General features: G+C 58.8%; 2 protein-coding genes across 5 annotated transcripts; one reads left to right on the top strand and one right to left on the bottom strand.

Annotated features, from left to right (window-relative positions):
- Positions 1-5799: 5799 nt before the first annotated feature.
- cebpa (CCAAT enhancer binding protein alpha) lies at positions 5800-8580 on the bottom strand. Its single transcript, XM_086108092.1, has 2 exons — positions 8172-8580; positions 5800-6498 (listed from the first exon to the last, which is right to left on the bottom strand). Exons 1-2 carry the CDS (start codon positions 8403-8405, stop codon positions 5941-5943), a joined length of 792 nt encoding a protein of 263 aa, XP_085964218.1. The 5' UTR covers positions 8406-8580; the 3' UTR covers positions 5800-5940.
- Positions 8581-10201: 1621 nt separating this feature from the next.
- On the top strand, positions 10202-14414 carry cebpg (CCAAT enhancer binding protein gamma). Of its 4 annotated transcripts, none has more exons than XM_086108096.1 (2): positions 10202-11055; positions 13016-14414. In XM_086108096.1, the coding sequence occupies exons 1-2, from the start codon at positions 10936-10938 to the stop codon at positions 13469-13471; spliced, it is 576 nt and encodes a 191-aa protein (XP_085964222.1). In that variant the 5' UTR covers positions 10202-10935; the 3' UTR covers positions 13472-14414. The 4 variants fall into 4 exon arrangements, with proteins under 4 accessions (XP_085964222.1, XP_085964220.1, XP_085964221.1 ...); XM_086108094.1 differs by having other exon boundaries at positions 10210-11054; positions 13007-14414; XM_086108095.1 differs by lacking the exon at positions 10202-11055 and adding an exon at positions 11062-12542 and having other exon boundaries at positions 13007-14414.
- The last annotated feature ends 1334 nt before the right edge of the window (positions 14415-15748 follow it).

A 15748-nucleotide genomic window follows, 5' to 3' on the forward strand; every position in this document is an offset into this window, starting at 1 on the left:
ATCGGCGGCCGGCGGAGGCGTTAGCCGACGCGGGTGTTAGCGCCTGAGATGAGTCACGTGCCGAGGCCGCAAAGCGACGGAAAGGTCGCGCCGACAAGCGGGCCTTTGTTGGCGGCTAATCGCTCCGCTCGTTAGCCGCCCGTTAGCGCAGTTTAAGACGCCCGCCGGGATTACGCGCCGCGACCGATCGCCTCAGGAATGTACACGCGGGAGGGAAGGCGAGCTGGCGTGACGACGCGCCCCCGCCGTGACATCATCGGGCGGGACGTGGGATCCGGGGCCTTGTCGCCTTTCGGTGCGAACGATTAGCGGGACCCGCTCACGCGCGGCGATCGACGCGTAATGTTTTTTCCCACGAACGGCACCTGAAATGGCGAGAAATCAAGTGACTGAATTTTGGATCGATTTAGTTCTTGATGTATTTTCAGAGTCGGACACTTGTCGGAAGTCGGTGCTTGATGGGGGCTCAAATTGACCCCCGAGGTCAATCGCCGCTCCCGCCAAACTATCGTAAGCGGAGCCGAGGCGGAAAGCCGAGCCGTGACTCGGCACAAAAAGAAACCCGTCCAAAACGGGAAGCGGTTTGCCAGACTTCCTCCGCGCGGCCCGTCTCGTGACGAGCGAGCGCGTCGGGCCTCAGCTGACGCTTGGCCACGCGGCCGCGCGCTCCTCACGCCGCGACGGCGAAAGAAGACGTCGGAACCGAGCGTTCAAGATATCGCTCGCCGTCATCCCGACCGGAGTTGCGGTCGTGGCCGCGAATCGACCGATATACACGTCGGCGCGCCAACAAAGTTTGTCTGCGATCGTCGACTTTGTAGAGTGACGTCACAGATGGGGGGGGGGGGGCGGCACTTCTTCTTCTGTGGTCGTCCGATGTTAGCCAAGCGTTACGGGACGCGATTGGTCCAACAGGAAGTTAGCAAACGCCGCCCGTTAGGCTTAGCGGTTAGCGAAGAGGATGCGGCGGCGGGCGCTCGGGGTAACATCGGGGCTGTCAAAGGGGGCGAGCGGCCGGTCCGAGCCTCGCCGCTCCTTCCGGCTCGCGGAGGCAAAGGGAGGCCGCGGCGCTCCTTTCCGACACTTGCGGAACCTCGTTCGGGCTCCTCCGCGGGCGATGCGCGTCCGAGTTCAGGATCCGGTCGCGCCGAGGTCGACGGCCGCCAAAACAAAAGCGAAATCGTTCATCATCGGCGGCCGCGATCGATACGCGGCTCCTTCCGTTTGCGTTTGATTCACCCCGTGGCAATTTTTCATCGCTACCCCATTTGGTCCGATATGTTTGCGTGTCATTGTATTTGATGGAATATTTGAGTCGTTTGTTCGACGACGCGGCAAACCGCAAAGGCGTGGCGGGTTTCGAGAGTAGCCGGCTCGCGAGCGGGAGAATGTCGTCGTCCGGAGAGGTCGGAGGTCACGGCATGGATCGGGAAGTGAAGCCGAGCCGTCGCCGGCCCGTCAGCTTTTTTCACTTTTTCACTTCCCTTTTTCCCGTTGGGGCCGCCGCGGCGCCGAGCGTTACGCCCCGACTGACTCACGGGTCCGGGCGGCCCGCACAAACGCTCGCTCGCTAAGACGGAGGACGTTTGATTTTTTTTGGGGGGGGGGGGGGGTCGTTCTCCGGGCCGCTTTTCGCCAACGGTGAAAAAAGCCACACGTGTACTTTTTCACTCGGGCGGGATCTCCGGACACGAGCCGGTTTTTCATCGGACCGACTTCCCGCTTTGACGGGCGGGCAAAAGCCTGAGATGCGAGCGCAGCGCTTTGAAGGGTTGACTCCGAAGCCGCGCGGAAAGCAAAAGTGCCACTCCGCTCGGTGGCTCTCCCACGACCTCGCACCCCGAAAGAATGCGTGCGCTTACACCCTTGCTACCTCCTGCAGAGTGAGGGAGAATCACCACAAGATTTCTTTGGCTCCCACTCACTCGCTCAAACCCCCCCAACACACACTCACGCACGCAAACGGCAACCCCCCCCCCCCCCCCCAGTCGTTCCCAGGTGAGCTTTCGTGATTTATGGTAATTACGCAAATGAAAGTGTGAAACGAACACAGCGAGCCCAGATGTGTACGCCCACCGTTGTGCGAGCGCGAGCGTGTACGCGCCTTGGATTTCAACCCACGTGATGCCGTCATCATTTTTCATTCTTCTCTACTCACAACTTTGACATCTTCTGACACGCAGTGGAAGTCGGTGCCGAAGAGTGTGTTTCATGTGCGCGTGCGCTCAAGCGGGCGGGAGCACCAAAGAAGAGGGAGAGAAGTCCAAAAAGAGGAAGCGAGCTGTTGCAGGGTGCGCACGTTTCCTGTCCTGCTCTGCTACTGTCAATCACACCTTGTCGCCTCGGCTAACGTCATCTTATCTCAGCACACATCTGCCTCTCACACGCGCACGCGCGCACGAGACACGTGCGCGCGTGCGCTCGGTGGCCGTTTTCCGTTAGAAAGACTTCCTGTTGAAGAGGAAGTGACGTCAACAACTTGCGGACAAACCCCCGCCCTCGACAAGGCATGTGATTGTGTCAATACAACATGACATCACCAATAGTTGAAGAACAAAAATATGGACCACAATGCACACGCACACACGGGGAGAGGCGAGAAGTGCCAAATCGATTCCCCCCCCCCCCCCCAAAAGAGCAAAAAGGAAGCAAAGGAGGCACGCGGACTCTTGAAAAGTTGTGAACGTGAGCTTGAACAAGGCAACAAAGGCTCCGCAACAAAAATTGGCTCGCGAACGCGCGCCGACGGCTTCCGTCACCGGCTTCCGTCACCGGCCGGAAAATAGTCGGCCGTCTTTCGGGTCGAAATAAATTCAGCCGGTCGCTCGGGGTAAATAATGAGCAGATTTTGGCGTGAGGTCCAGACCCGCCCGGCGCAAGGACGGAAGCGACAAACAAGAGGGCGACGGGGGCTGAGCCGAAGGAGACGACCGCCAAATGGAAGAAAGGAAGCGGCGAGGCAACGCGAGACACGAGAGAACGAAACGGAACGTGAAAGCAAACGGCCGGGATGGGACGAATCTGGCCCGCGCGCGGCCGATCGCTTTCTACGGGGCCGCGCCCACCGCCGCGTCTTCGCCAAAACCGCCGAGCGTCCCGGGACGAACAATGGGACAATGGGAGCCGCGGCTTCGGCGTCAGCCGGCGGGAATTCCGCACGCGGGCTAACCGCCGAGACGCCTTCCGCCGCAACGCGCGCAGCAAACACGCCGACTGTTCTCCTCTCGCCGAGTCGCGCCTGCGAAACCAAAACGAGGCCCGCGCAGTACGATCCCCCGCAGGCTCCCGAGCGCGGCCGGGATGGATCTTGCCCACGGAGCGGAATTCAAATGCAATCTCCGCGCCGGCGTCCTTCTTCCCTTCTCGGCGTCAAGTCGGCAGCTCCGGCAAGGGAGCCCGGTCGGCGCGGGCCGATATCGCGTCACGGTTTTGCGCCTTCGAAGGACCCGCGCCGCCGATCGTCCTCCTCCGGAGCGGAAAGCGGCCGTCCGTTCGGAGGCCGCCGCCTGCGAACGGGCGCGCGGCGGGGCGGGTCGACGGGGTCCGGCGGGCGCGGCGTCGGGGTGAAAGTCTGCCCCGAGCGGGCCTCCGATTGGCCGTCGGACACCCGGATGCCGGCTTCCGTGCGGAACGGAAGATTCCGCCGAGGCCGGCGAAATCCCATTCTCGCGCCGACGTCGCTTGTCTTGTATTTAACGTTTCCAAACGCACCTCCCTCGTCTTTGTCGTCTGCGCGTGAGGCGCCTTCAACAATAGCCGAAATTTTTTCAGTGCCGCAGCAGACCGGCGACACACAAACAACGCGCAAACGTTGCGAGACACACGCGCACACATCTTCTGCCCCCCCCCCATACCCTAAGTGGAGGCTGTGTGTGTGTGTGAAGGGGGGGGGGGCGGCGGTTGCCACTACGAAGCGACGGCGTGCCATGTGGCCGGACAGCGCGCCGCCACGGCGACACAAAATTGCTCGCGCAGGGGGGGGGGGTGTCTGCCGAGACCGCGTCGGTGTTTGCGTTGGCTTGTCAACCCTGCGCGCGGGGGGGGTCTGTGTCTGTATCTGTGCGTGCGCGCGTGTTTCATTGTGTTGACGCGCGCGTGAGCGTCTGAGAAAGTTTGTCCCGGTGGCTTTTGTGGCTAGGCGGGATTCGGAGCTTCGGGAAGAGCTGCGAGCGTTGCCTTTTTGTTGAGGTGCGTCCCACGCGGACGCGGACGCGGACGCGGATGCGGACGACCAAACTGAAGGCCACAACAACCAGCGAACGCGGCGGAACCGAATTGAAGCGAGTCGAACAAAAGCGCTCGCTCGAAGCGGCCTGGACGGACGCCACGCTCGTCCGCTTTTCCTCCAGTTGGCTGCGGTCTGCTTGGGGAGGAGAGAGGCTGTGGGGTCTTCCTGGGGGGTTGTTGGAGCCAAAGTGTGAAGAGTGACAAAATCGTGCATTGCACACAAACACGCACACATGACCTGCCCCCGCCGCCCGAGAGAAACGTTTCCAGCTCCGCGGCGGAGGACCCCAGGAAGCAGGGACGAGCAGGGGGGACTGAACAAAGTGGATCGCACCAAAAATACAAACAGGAGTGCGCCGGAAAGTACTCGAACAAAGTCCCAAAGTAACAAAAACCGATGTCGGGAACAAACATGACAGGAGAGCCCGGAAACTCACAAGCCTCCACCAAAGACTGACAGAAGCCAGGCACGGACGCGCGACGGCTCGAGGGAGCCGACGGGTCGGACGACGCGAGGGACGCGGGCGACGAGAACGGCCGCGCCGGGGAACGAAAGCAAGAAGCTCCGAATCCCGCCTAGCGACAAGTTGCCAACGAGGATCGAGCCGCCGGCCGTCCCGGCCCCGCCCGCCCGCCCGGACCCGGACTCTGAGCCGCGTTGCTACCGCCGAGCCCCGCCATCATCGACTCACACTCGGACATGCGCGCGCGCGCGCGCGCACACACACACACACACATCACCACCACCAGTGCTCTGCTGCTATGAGGTCACTATTGACTGCAAACAACCCAAACTCATCAGACTTTCACCTTTGACTTGTGTAAGAGTGTGTGTGTGTGCGCACGCACTCAAAGACGAGGTGGTCAGAGTTCACGTGAGTTTGTTCGGGGAGGGGGCTCATCCCCGCATGTGCACGGCATCTCCGTCTTTCACGCCCCCTCCCGCGCACGCGCATCCACCCAGATCCTCCCGCCCGCGGACACGCGGCACACAAAGTACATTTGTGCGTCTTGACCTGGGGAACCCGGCGTCAGGCTCCTCCGAGTTCCTGGCAAACGTCGTCCTTTTGTATGTTGAAAGTGCGTGGCGACTCCGGCTCTCCTTTCCCACCCGAGGGGGCCCCGTGCCGGCGGAGGCCTCGGCCGCCCCCGGTTCCTTTGTCGCAAATGCAAATCTTGGCTTTTAAACAACGACCCCCAAAAGAAAAAACAAAGGAAGCGGCGGGCGCTCGCAAGACGACGCGGCGCCCTCCTCCTTCAGATGACTTTTTGTCAGGACGGCGATGGATCTTTCGATTGACGCTTGAGAGACGCGCTAGCGGCGGGAGCGGGCCAACTCCGGCGCGCGCGCTCGTGAGCCGCGGACGGCGAAGGGGTCCGCTTCCCGCGTGCCGAGTCGCGCCACCGCTTCCTCTTTTCTGGCCACCGTCTGCAAAGGATCAGCCCCCCCCCCCCCCCCCGACATCATCGAGCGGGGCCCGGACGGCCCGGCCCGCGACGATGCCGCGGGGTCGAAGGATGAGCGCGGCCTAGCTGCCGGCCAAAATGACGAAAACCACGCCCACGCCGCCCGATGAGACGACATCTTTTATTAGTCAAACCGCGAGAGATTTGCGTTTGCGTCTTAGCGAGTTTTGCGCGAGCCGCCAAAAGAGAAGAAGCAAAGTCACGTAGGGAGCGGCGGGCCGCATCGCGGCGTGCCTCTCGGGCTCCTCAGCTGTGCGCGTGCGCCCCGTAGCGGGCGTCGGGCGGCGGCGGCTGCTGCCGGAAGACCCCCCGCAGGGCGTCCAGTTCCCGGCTGAGGTGGTCCACGCGCCGCCTCAGTCTCTCGTTGTCCGAGCCGAGCTCCAGAACCTTCTGCTGCGTCTCCATGTTGCGCATCTTGGCCTTGTCGCGACTTTTGCGCACCGCCACGTTGTTGCGCTCGCGCCTCAGCCGGTACTCGGGGCTGCTTTTGTCCACGCGCTTCTTGGCCTTGGCCGCCGCCGCCGTCCTCCGCTGATGGTGCGGGTGAGGAGGATGATGAGGATGAAGTTCGGGGGGCCCGTGGAGGAGGGCGTGGCGGTGCGGGCTGGGCGCGGGGGTGGGCGGCGGGGTGGGCTGGCCGGGCTGCAGGTGCACCGCCGTCTGCGCGCAGCGGGCCACCTGGTACTGCAGGTGCGGCGGCGGCGGGTAGGGCCGGGCGTGGCGCCGGTAGGCGGCGTCGGGCGGGAGGTCCTCCTCGCGCGGCTCCCGCTTGATGCGGCACTCGTACGGATCCTCCGCGTCCGCCTGGGCGAGGACGACAAGGAGCGAGGTTACCGCCGCGGAAAAGCCCCAAACGACCGCGAGTGGAACGGGCGTCTTCGGAAAACAAAAGACACGGCGCCGCCCCTTCCGAACAATCCATCCCATCGGGCCGGCCATTTTCAATGTCGCCGGCTCCTTTTCCAAAAGGTCGCCTTTCGCTCGCCCGGCGGGTCGCGCCTCGGACCTTCGGGGGCCGGGAGGGGGGCCGTCGCGGCTTTGCCTCGCCGCTTCCAAATACGGGATGCGCCGTGTCAAAGTCATTTGGGCAAAAACGCGCGCCCCGCCCCCTTCCGACGGCCCGGCTCAAGGACGAAACAAAGGCCGCCTCGCTCAAAGGCCGGTATTTGTTTCACATTTGGGGGTCGGGGAAACGCCGTCTTTTACCTCGCGCCGTGTCGGTCGGGAATGTTTGACCGGAGATGACCTTGCCGTGACCTTTTACCGTAGCGCAGATTGGCGACGAGCGCGATTCGGCCGCGCTTTTACTTTGAAAGGCGTAGGGACGGAAGGGGTCGAAAATCCTTCACCGCCGACGTCGATAAGTGCCGCCGCTCCGATGCGCGGAGAAGAAACGCGCGCGACGGTAAAAACCGAAGGCGGGAAGCGAAACGGCACCCGGTCGAGGTTCGGATTTCACGTTCGATCGTTCGCTTCCTTTCACGGCGTCGCTTTGTCAGACGCTTTGGTTTCGCTCCATCCGCCGGAGAGCGCTATCGCTCCCCGGCAAGTCCGCGGCGCAAGGGTTCGCCCCGAAGCCGTACTTTTGATTTCACGCTGTACGCCGAGGCGAAGAGCGAGGTGTCGGGTAAACGCGCAACGTCCGACGAGAGACGGTCGAGGCGACCGAACGTCAGCGCCGAAGGAAACTCGCGAATGGCCCGCGCGGGGACTTCGGAACGGTATTTCCCGTCCGTGTCGGATCGTAGCCGCGACCGCGGCCGAAAAGCGGAGGCGTGCGGTCAGGGGAGGCGGGCGAGGCTCCGCCTCACCTCTGAATGGCCATTACATTGCGCAATCACCACAAACCGGGTGGATCCGTGCGACCGGCTGTCGCTTGTTCTGTTTGGATCTGGTTCGGTTTGGTTTCGATTGCTCATGCGGGCTTTTTTCGCCACCTGTTCTCGTTATCGGCGTTCCTCGCGTGTAACCGATCGGCTCCCTCAAAAGCCTTTGCGTGTTGTCCGGGTGTTTGTCGTCGTCTCGTCACTTAGCTTGTATTTAGTTCCCCGGGTTTCTGCCGGTCTTTGTGAGCGTACGTGTGCTCCCGTCATGTGTTATTTCCTGTTGTGGTTTGGTTTGATCCTTGTGATTTCCGGGCATTTTTTTGGGGAGTACTTTGACTTAGTGTAGTCCCGTGTGTATTTTTTGTTAAATACATTTGGGTCGATCCTCCCTGCTTTTTGGGCTCCTACAACTACCGTCGCCGCAAATGTAATGTTTAGCCAATTGAAAGAGCTCCCCTTTTTTTGCTTGATATATTTGTAAATCTGACACGAAAGGAGTCGGCGCCTCACCGAGCGCGCACCTCGCCGCACGCCGCTGCCGAAAAGTGGACGGCGATTCCTCGGAGTCAAAGCGCGGATGCGGCGGGCTCAACTTTGGACTCGGATCTTGGCTATTTTGGAGCGTCCCCGCGCTAAACGTCGGTGACGAACCTCGAGCGCCTTGGCGTAGGCGTGCGGCGGGGGTCCGTGCGCGTGCGCGTGCTCGTAGGCGGCCGCCGCGCGCAGCCGGGACGGGTGGTGGAAGAGCTCCGCCAGGAAGTCGTCGTTGAAGGCGGCCGGGTCGATGTAGGCGCTCAGGTCCACGGACGTCTCGGCGTCCCCGATGTCCCCCCCGCCGAGGCACGGGGGGCCCCCCGGCTCGTACGGCAGGTTGTGGAACTCCATGGGGCGGCCGGACGGCCGCGCGCGCACGCCCCGCCGCGCGCCTCGGCCCTCGCGCGCGCGCGCGTCGAGTGGCGCGGAGCCGAGCGGAGAGGAGAAGAGAAGAGCGCAGAGGAGCGCAACGTCCCCGAGTCCGTGCGTCCGCGCGGCAGACGCCTGTCGGGAGGGGAAAGCGGCAAAGTGCTTTTATAGCGCGACGAGCGGGTGGGCGGGAAGGCGGTCGGTCGTGACACCCATGAGCCGCGCGCGCGCGAGAGAGAGAGCGATTGACTCGCTCGCGGCTGCCTATCTGCGTATGGGGCAGACTTGGGTGCGCGTGCGCGCGTCAGCGACGGACACTCGCGCCTGCGTGTTTGACTTGTGGGTATCTGGGCGAATGCCTGTGCGCCCTTTTGTCTTATTCACGTGTGAGACTTTTGTGCTCGAGTGCGTGTGCGTGTGTCTTGTGGATATCTTTGCGTGTGGGCGCACGCGTGTGTTTAAATACTTTTTTCTTTTATGTACGCGCGTGCGGCTCGTGTGGATTGGAGTCGCGTGCGCGCGTTTCGCTCATTGGCCTTTGCGTGCGCGCGCATGCGTGTGTTTGCGTTGTTGATATGGACGCGTGTGCGACCCTTGTGGATGTTTGCGTTCGGCCGTGTGTGTGAACTCGCCAAACTGGACCGAATATCTTTGCTTTTCACTTTTTCTGGGCCGCGCGCGTACAAAATCATCAACAATGAAGAAAAAAGGCTTTTTTTGTTGTTGTATTTCTTCTTTAAGTCGCATCCGCGTCATATGTCGCGTCAATGTTTTTTGTTTGTTTTAGTCCAAAAGTCTCAAGACTGACGCGCGCGTTGGGATGGCCTGGGCCGCAGCGCCCTCTGGCGCATCTTCGTGCAATTGAACGTCAGCCATGAGCGCGAGGTCCGTCCCGCTCCCGGGGAACCTCGGACGCGACGGCAACGCCGCCGGCTTGAATTCTTCAGGAGCGGTTTGATTCTTTTAAGACAGAACACGCCCCGGAAACGCTACAGCCCCCCCCCCCCCCCCAACAAAATCAGAAAAAGACAAGAAATCGAGCCTGTCTCCTATCAATCACAAACAGCGTGGGGGGGGGGGGAGTGCAGGGAGCGTTGGGGGGCTTGACTTCAGCAAACGTTTGCAGGTATTTACATAGGTGGCGCTACAGCCTTCGAGATATGGCAACAGTGTCTCCGCAAAGTAGGAAAAGTATCACAGTTGGCTGGCGGAAAAGAGCTCGTCAAAACTACTAGTGTATCTACCCCGGTCAAGGATGACGCCTCGTACTGATGTCCAAAAAACGTTTACTCGCGGAACACCGTGAAAACCAAAACATATTTCACACAACAATCAAAATTAAATATCTTGAACAGGACGTTAAATAAATAAACACAAAATGACATACCGTGTGCACCTTGGTAAACCGAAAGTAGATCAAATTACAGTAAATCGCATAGACCGCACGGTATCGTAGTTCTGTCTCTCTCTCTCTCTCTCAAGTTGTCTTCTCGATCTTTCTCTCATTCCTCGCTATCCACGGCACGTGACCCGGAAGTGATTCTTAACAAAACATTCCAAATAACCTATTCAGAGGATTCAAAGAAAAAACATGTATGAAAGTTCACATAGAAATACAAAATACTTTGCAAAACAACAAGCCTAAAATAAATTGTATTTTCGTTGTCCTGGCAACCAACAACTCAGTCTCGGCGCCAGTTACAACTAGCGTACACAACTCAAACAAACATGTTTATGGTTGTGGAAGGGCCGGAGGGGAGTCGCGAGCAGTTTTGCCAACGCCTCGCGAAGGAAAGTAGCTGTTTTTGTCTTAAAAGTCGCTAAATGACGCCGTCGTCCGATTTGCATAATTAGCCGCGCGAATGCCGGAACAGACGCTGGCCGCGGGAGAAGAATCACGTCGTGGGAGAGAAGACAAAAACGAAACAAAACATGTGTTTAGGATTGCGAATGAATTTTCTTCTTTCGATTTTTTTTTCTTTTGTTGCCACAATTGCAACCCTGCGCCCTGATCAGGCGGTGTCGCTTAGGTTTTTTTTTTTGTCAAGTTCAACTCGAGCGGCTGATTTTAGGACGTTCGACTCCCCGAGCCATTTTATTTTTTTCACATTTGAAAGTAATATGCAGTGCTGTTGCCTATGTTGTTTTGGAAAGAAAAGTGACTCGCTTTTGCCCCGGGTTGACACCGGCGCGGGAAGCCTGGCGGCCGTCACGGGGGAGGCGCCTAATCGAAGGTTTCTCGTCTCGGTGTTCGACGTGGAGCGGTGCGCTCGTATTTTGGACCGTTGAACAATTTCCCGGTCTCGGAGATGATGAGGTCGCGCGTGTGTCAGCTCGTTCCATCGAGTTCAACCGGCTATTGGTTCAACGACACGTCATTCGTATCCAGGGTTGCGTCATGTCGGCCATTCTCCATCGCGATTGGTCGAGCCGGCGGTCGGGCCGCCCGTGATTGGCCGGCGCCAGACATTGCCCTACATGGCCAAAGAGATTTCGCAATCGGCTCGTGTCCATGTTGGAAACCAAAACAGCGCGAGCGCGCGGCGACTTTGGGGGCGATTCGAGCGGAAACTTTAGTCCCAACCTTGTCATTTGTCACCGCTTCTTCACGCTAGCGTCGCCCCGAACAAGGTAACGTAGCTTTTCGACGCAGGAAAAACGCCGGCGCCTGCCAGTAGCGCGACGTGCCGAGAAGCTAGGCGCGAGCGTCGGCGTCAACGTTGACAAAGACGGGAAGGGAAACCGTACCGGGGCTCGTTCGACGCCGTCGGCTTTCACGGAGCCACTCGTCCGCTTTGGCGTCAGGTCGCGTGGCGCCCTCGCGGGCGCCGCGGACGAGCTAAAGTGTGCCGCAAAGTAGTCCGGAGAAGCGAAACGACGCCGCTCTCGCTTAGCCGCGTTAGCCTCTCGGCCGAGCGCGCGCTCCCGTTTGTCTCGGTAATGTGTCGTTTATGCGTCATTGGAGTCGGCTTCCGAGTGAACGCGGAGTTCCCCGATGATGCAACGGCAGGCAAGAAGACGGCCGGCCGCTCGTTTCCAGCCGGGAGCGTCACGCATGCGCAAGAGAAACGCCTCCGCCAACCGCGGCGCAAATGCTCGTCGGGCGCTTTTGTTTGAGTTTTCTGGGGCGCCCTTTCGATGTTGTTGTCGTAGAAGCGCGCGGCTGCCAAAGCGGGAAGGAAGGAAGGCCCCGCGTCACCTAACGACATGATAACGATCGACGTTTGAACGTCAGTCGACATGTTGAATCGTGATCGGTTGTCACGTTCAAACGCGCCGGGGTTTGACTTTGGCATTCCTCACAAACAGAAGCAAGCAATTCCTTCCGAGTCTTTTCTAACGTCGCTACACCGCCCTTTTAAAATACTGCAAATAGTATTTGACAAAGACGACGCACACACACGGCTCACATTCGGTTCTGATCAGTCTTTTTCGGTGTCTTATAAATCGAAACGACACTGCTCTTCTGTAATACTGTGTCAAATAGTCATAGTGGGTTTTTTTTGGGGGGAGGGGGGGGTGAATGTATGAAAAAGAAGACAGGGACGTCAGGAAAGAGTTGCTTCATTTTGCGTTTCCGAATGCGCAAGTCAAACTTGGTGCAGTTTAACCTATCACCTTGAACCTATCACGTCATAACGTGATATCAACAACATAACGGGATTAAAAAAAAAAAAAAGTCAATTTGCGTTGCGTTTGTTAAATTGCTTGTGGATGTTGCGCGCCTGGCTGCGTGGAGCACCCCGAGTTGCCATGTGTCTTAAAATGCGAAATCCAAACAAAGTTTGCTTGCCCGACTTCAAATGTGCAACGGATCGCGTTATGACGTGATGCTGAGCTTTTGCTCCGGTGTCAAGTCAAGTACAACTTTATTGTCAAATGTGCAACATACAGCGCAGATGAAATTTCTTCCCTCTCAAACAGACAACAAGAGGAGCCATCCAAAGAACAGCCAACATAAAATGACTAAACAACACATAAGACGGTCGTGCAATCGGAGCCACTTTTCCTGCAGACGCTTTGTTGTCTGAAGCGGTTCTAGGTGAAAGAGGAGCGAATCAAAGTGTCCTCCTCCTCACCGGCGGATCAAAGACGTCATGCTGAAAACGTCTGCTACAAGCTAAGTTCGAAAGCAACAAGAAGCTGTAGCGTCCGGTCACGAAAAAGAGATTTTTAACTCATTCACTCCCAAAGACGTTTTTACACGTCTTTTCAGACGTGGTCTAGAATTGGCTGCTACCGAATGGGTTAAAAAGGTTTTTTCAATTGTCACAAAGGTTCCCGTGGGAATAAGACTTAGCTGTCCGCGTCAGGCTTTTTTTTTTTTTTTTCTTCTCTGTAATGTCAACGCTAGAAATGACAGCGCGTGGCTAAATCGGTGTTGCGCAAGCTTTTGGAGGTCCAACTTGAAAACCCGAAATGAATGCGATCCGATGCGCTTCGCGAGATAGGCGTCGATCAAAAGTTACCGTCGACCGGCGTTATCCTCGTCCCCCGTTTGCCGGCGTCCGCGTTGACGACGGAAAAGAAGGATGATGATTTTTCTGCCGGGCGTCTGAATGTGCGGCGTCGTGGTCCCTCAGGTGCCCGTCTTCACCCGCCGGTCAGCGGTCACGCAAATGAGCCGGCCGTCGCAGCCTAAAGTCACGTCATCGGAACCCAGCGGCGCCGGCGTCATCCGGAGTCGGAGCCGCGCCTCGGCCGCCCCCGCCCGGCCGTCGTCCCCCGGCGGCGAGGCCGCCGCCCCCGGCAAGATGAAGAAGTCGTCGGCGGACAAGGACAGCGACGAGTACCGTCAGCGGCGCGAGCGAAACAACCTGGCGGTGAAGAAGAGTCGCCAGCGCAGCAAGCAGAAGGCCATGGACACGCAGCAGAGGGTCAACCAGCTCAAGGAGGAGAACGAGCGTCTGGAGGCCAAAATCAAGCTGCTCAGCAAAGAGCTGAGCGTGCTCAAAGACCTCTTCCTGGAGCACGCCCACAACCTGGCCGACAACGCGCAGCCTCCCTCCGGGAACCCCGACGCCGGCCCCGCCCCCAACAACCAGTGAGCCGGCCGGCCGCCGCCTCCCCCCCGCCGGGAACGAGACCCTCGCGTCTCGGCTCGGCTCCCCCGGCCGGCTTCTCCGTCCCCTTCGATTCCGGTTCCACTCTCGAGCCTTCCTCCTCTCGCTTCGGGACGTTCCGCTCGAGCGCGTGCGCCGCGGGCTCTGGGTCATACACGTTAACTCTCGACACGGGTCCTTTTGACCGCGGACTCCCGACTCTTGAGTCCGGTCTCTCGACTCCGGACCGGCGACCGTCGAGCCTCGGGCCGACGTCGTCCGTGACGCCCGCCTCCCGGCGGTCGGCGCTCCGAGGTGATTCCGGAATGAACCTTCTGGATTCTCAACTGTTGATGACGGACGCCCGACTCTCGACTCTTCATTCGAGGTTCTGCCGTGGTCATTTGAGACCCCGTAATGGCGCTTTTTCTCCTTTGCGGACTTTGCCCTTGAAACGCCGACCCCGGATTCCGAACTCTCGGGCTTTGGAGCGCGCGTTAGCGTTTTTCACGGCTCGACGTTCATCGGCACGCTCGGCGTCACGCCGAACGCGCTCGGCGTTCCGAACCTCCGTTCGTCTTCCGTTTATTCGCATGTTCTCCCCAGCGTGGCTAATGCTAAAGTTGATTAGCGTGTTCCTTCCCCCTGAGAATGTCTCCCGTTAAATATTCATGAGCATGTTCTTTTCCCTAGCATGGCTAACACTAAATATGTTTTTTGCGGCAACGGCGCGACGGGCCGCTAGCTCGGTTACGATGGCTTCCGCTTGACTTTGTTTGATGCTGCGCTCCTCGCGGGTCCTCGTCAGGCTTTCACGAAATGAAACGTGTTGAAATTAGACCGACGGCATCCAATCTTATTTATTGACGCAATTGGAGACGAGATTTTTTTTTCTCATTGATCTTTTTGTGCTCTTGAGTGAAACGATAATAAAATCCTGTCGGGTGGACATTTGCGTCGTTTTTAACCAATGTATTTTTGCGGCAGTCGAGTCTGTTCGAATCCAGAGTCCTACGTGACAAAGTCATTGTCGCACTTGACACGGACGGCCTTGCCAAAAAACAAAGAAAAAGTGGACTCGAGACCCAAGACCTGCGACTCTCCCCTCTGGAGTCTTTTGACTTTGGTCTCGACACTTTTCTTTGCGGTGTCCGAACTCCCCGAGAGTTTTGATTGAAGGCTCTCGACCGTAGACCCTTTTGATTCGAGACCCTTAGCTTCTCCTCCCGATTCCAGACTCTTGAGTTTCAGCCCACACTCGACTGTTTGGGGGGGGGGGGGGGCACCGGGAGTCGTTTGGCCTTTTAATCCTCGACGTCATCGGCGGTCATTTCACAAACGCAATTTGTGTCTGCAACTTGGTGTCTTTGTTATTTATTTTTTTTATGCTAAGTCAAAGGCGGGGCCCGGGGGCCGGATCTGGCCCGCCACATCATTTTATGTGGCCCGCGAAAGCAATGAAAACATGGCAAATTTCATGAAGCTTGCTAAAATATGTACCGACATTTCAAATTCTCGGAGACCGGACTTTGCCAAGAACGCCAGCCCTTTTGACGATTCCACGTTGGAAGTTGTCTTCCCAGGTGAGACGGCGGTCTTAACGGGAACGTCATACAATACCTTCGCAAGAAAAGTCTGCCGATCATTGAAACGGGCAAACAAAAATGCCCGACGGGCGTCGGAGAGGAAATATTCAAGGGGCGCAGTCCTTCGCGCTCCCGATAGGCTCAGCGGGCCAGGGGGCGGGGCTAGTCTTTCTGCCTCTTTGGTGTGCTCTATCGGCAAACTCCGGGAAGCCGATAACGCAATCGCTTCGCGCGCACGCACGAAACACATTGGCGCGCACGCTCTCTTGTTGGAGGTCACGCGGGCGCGGGGTCACCCAGCGTGCGTGTTTGCTTCGTCCGCGCGCGCGCGTTTCCTTTGCGCGGATGCGTTCGGTTCCAACGTGCGCACGGATGTGTCTGGGGTCGAGCGATGCGCGCGGAGGCTAAACGTGCGTCCGGGGACCTCGGAGAATTGTTCTCGTCGTTCATCTTGTCCGTCTCGTTGTTTGCCAGAAGAATGGAGGCAAATGTCACCTCGCCCGAGTGTGCGCGGCGGGGCGGGGCTCCGCGTTTAACCTCTGTCCCGGTCGAGTGGGGTGTCCAGACGAGACGGCGAGCGCGGCGCTCTCGGCCAAAGTGTCGCAGGTCAAAGGTCACGTCCTCGGAGTCTCTCGCGTGGCCTTTGCGAGCCGCAGTCAATCGCGTCGCGTCTGCCTTTGGAATGCTGAAAACGTGG

The sequence above is a fragment of the Hippocampus guttulatus genome, chromosome 3 (genome assembly GCF_054856545.1).
Source record: "Hippocampus guttulatus isolate MCC_2025c chromosome 3, RoL_Hgut_1.0, whole genome shotgun sequence".
Lineage (NCBI taxonomy): Eukaryota > Metazoa > Chordata > Actinopteri > Syngnathiformes > Syngnathidae > Hippocampus > Hippocampus guttulatus.

What these genes read in the sequence shown, in the direction of transcription:
- cebpg (XM_086108096.1), top strand. Translation starts at nt 10,936, where the DNA reads ATGTTGGAAACCAAAACAGCGCGAGCGCGCGGCGACTTTGGGGGCGAT. An exon ending in TAGCGTCGCCCCGAACAAGG is followed by an intron (nt 11,056 to 13,015) that starts TAACGTAGCTTT and finishes CAGGTGCCCGTC; the next exon opens with TTCACCCGCCGGTCAGCGGT.
- cebpa (XM_086108092.1), bottom strand. Translation starts at nt 8,405, where the DNA reads ATGGAGTTCCACAACCTGCCGTACGAGCCGGGGGGCCCCCCGTGCCTC. An exon ending in CCTACGCCAAGGCGCTCGAG is followed by an intron (nt 6,499 to 8,171) that starts GTTCGTCACCGA and finishes GTCCTCGCCCAG; the next exon opens with GCGGACGCGGAGGATCCGTA.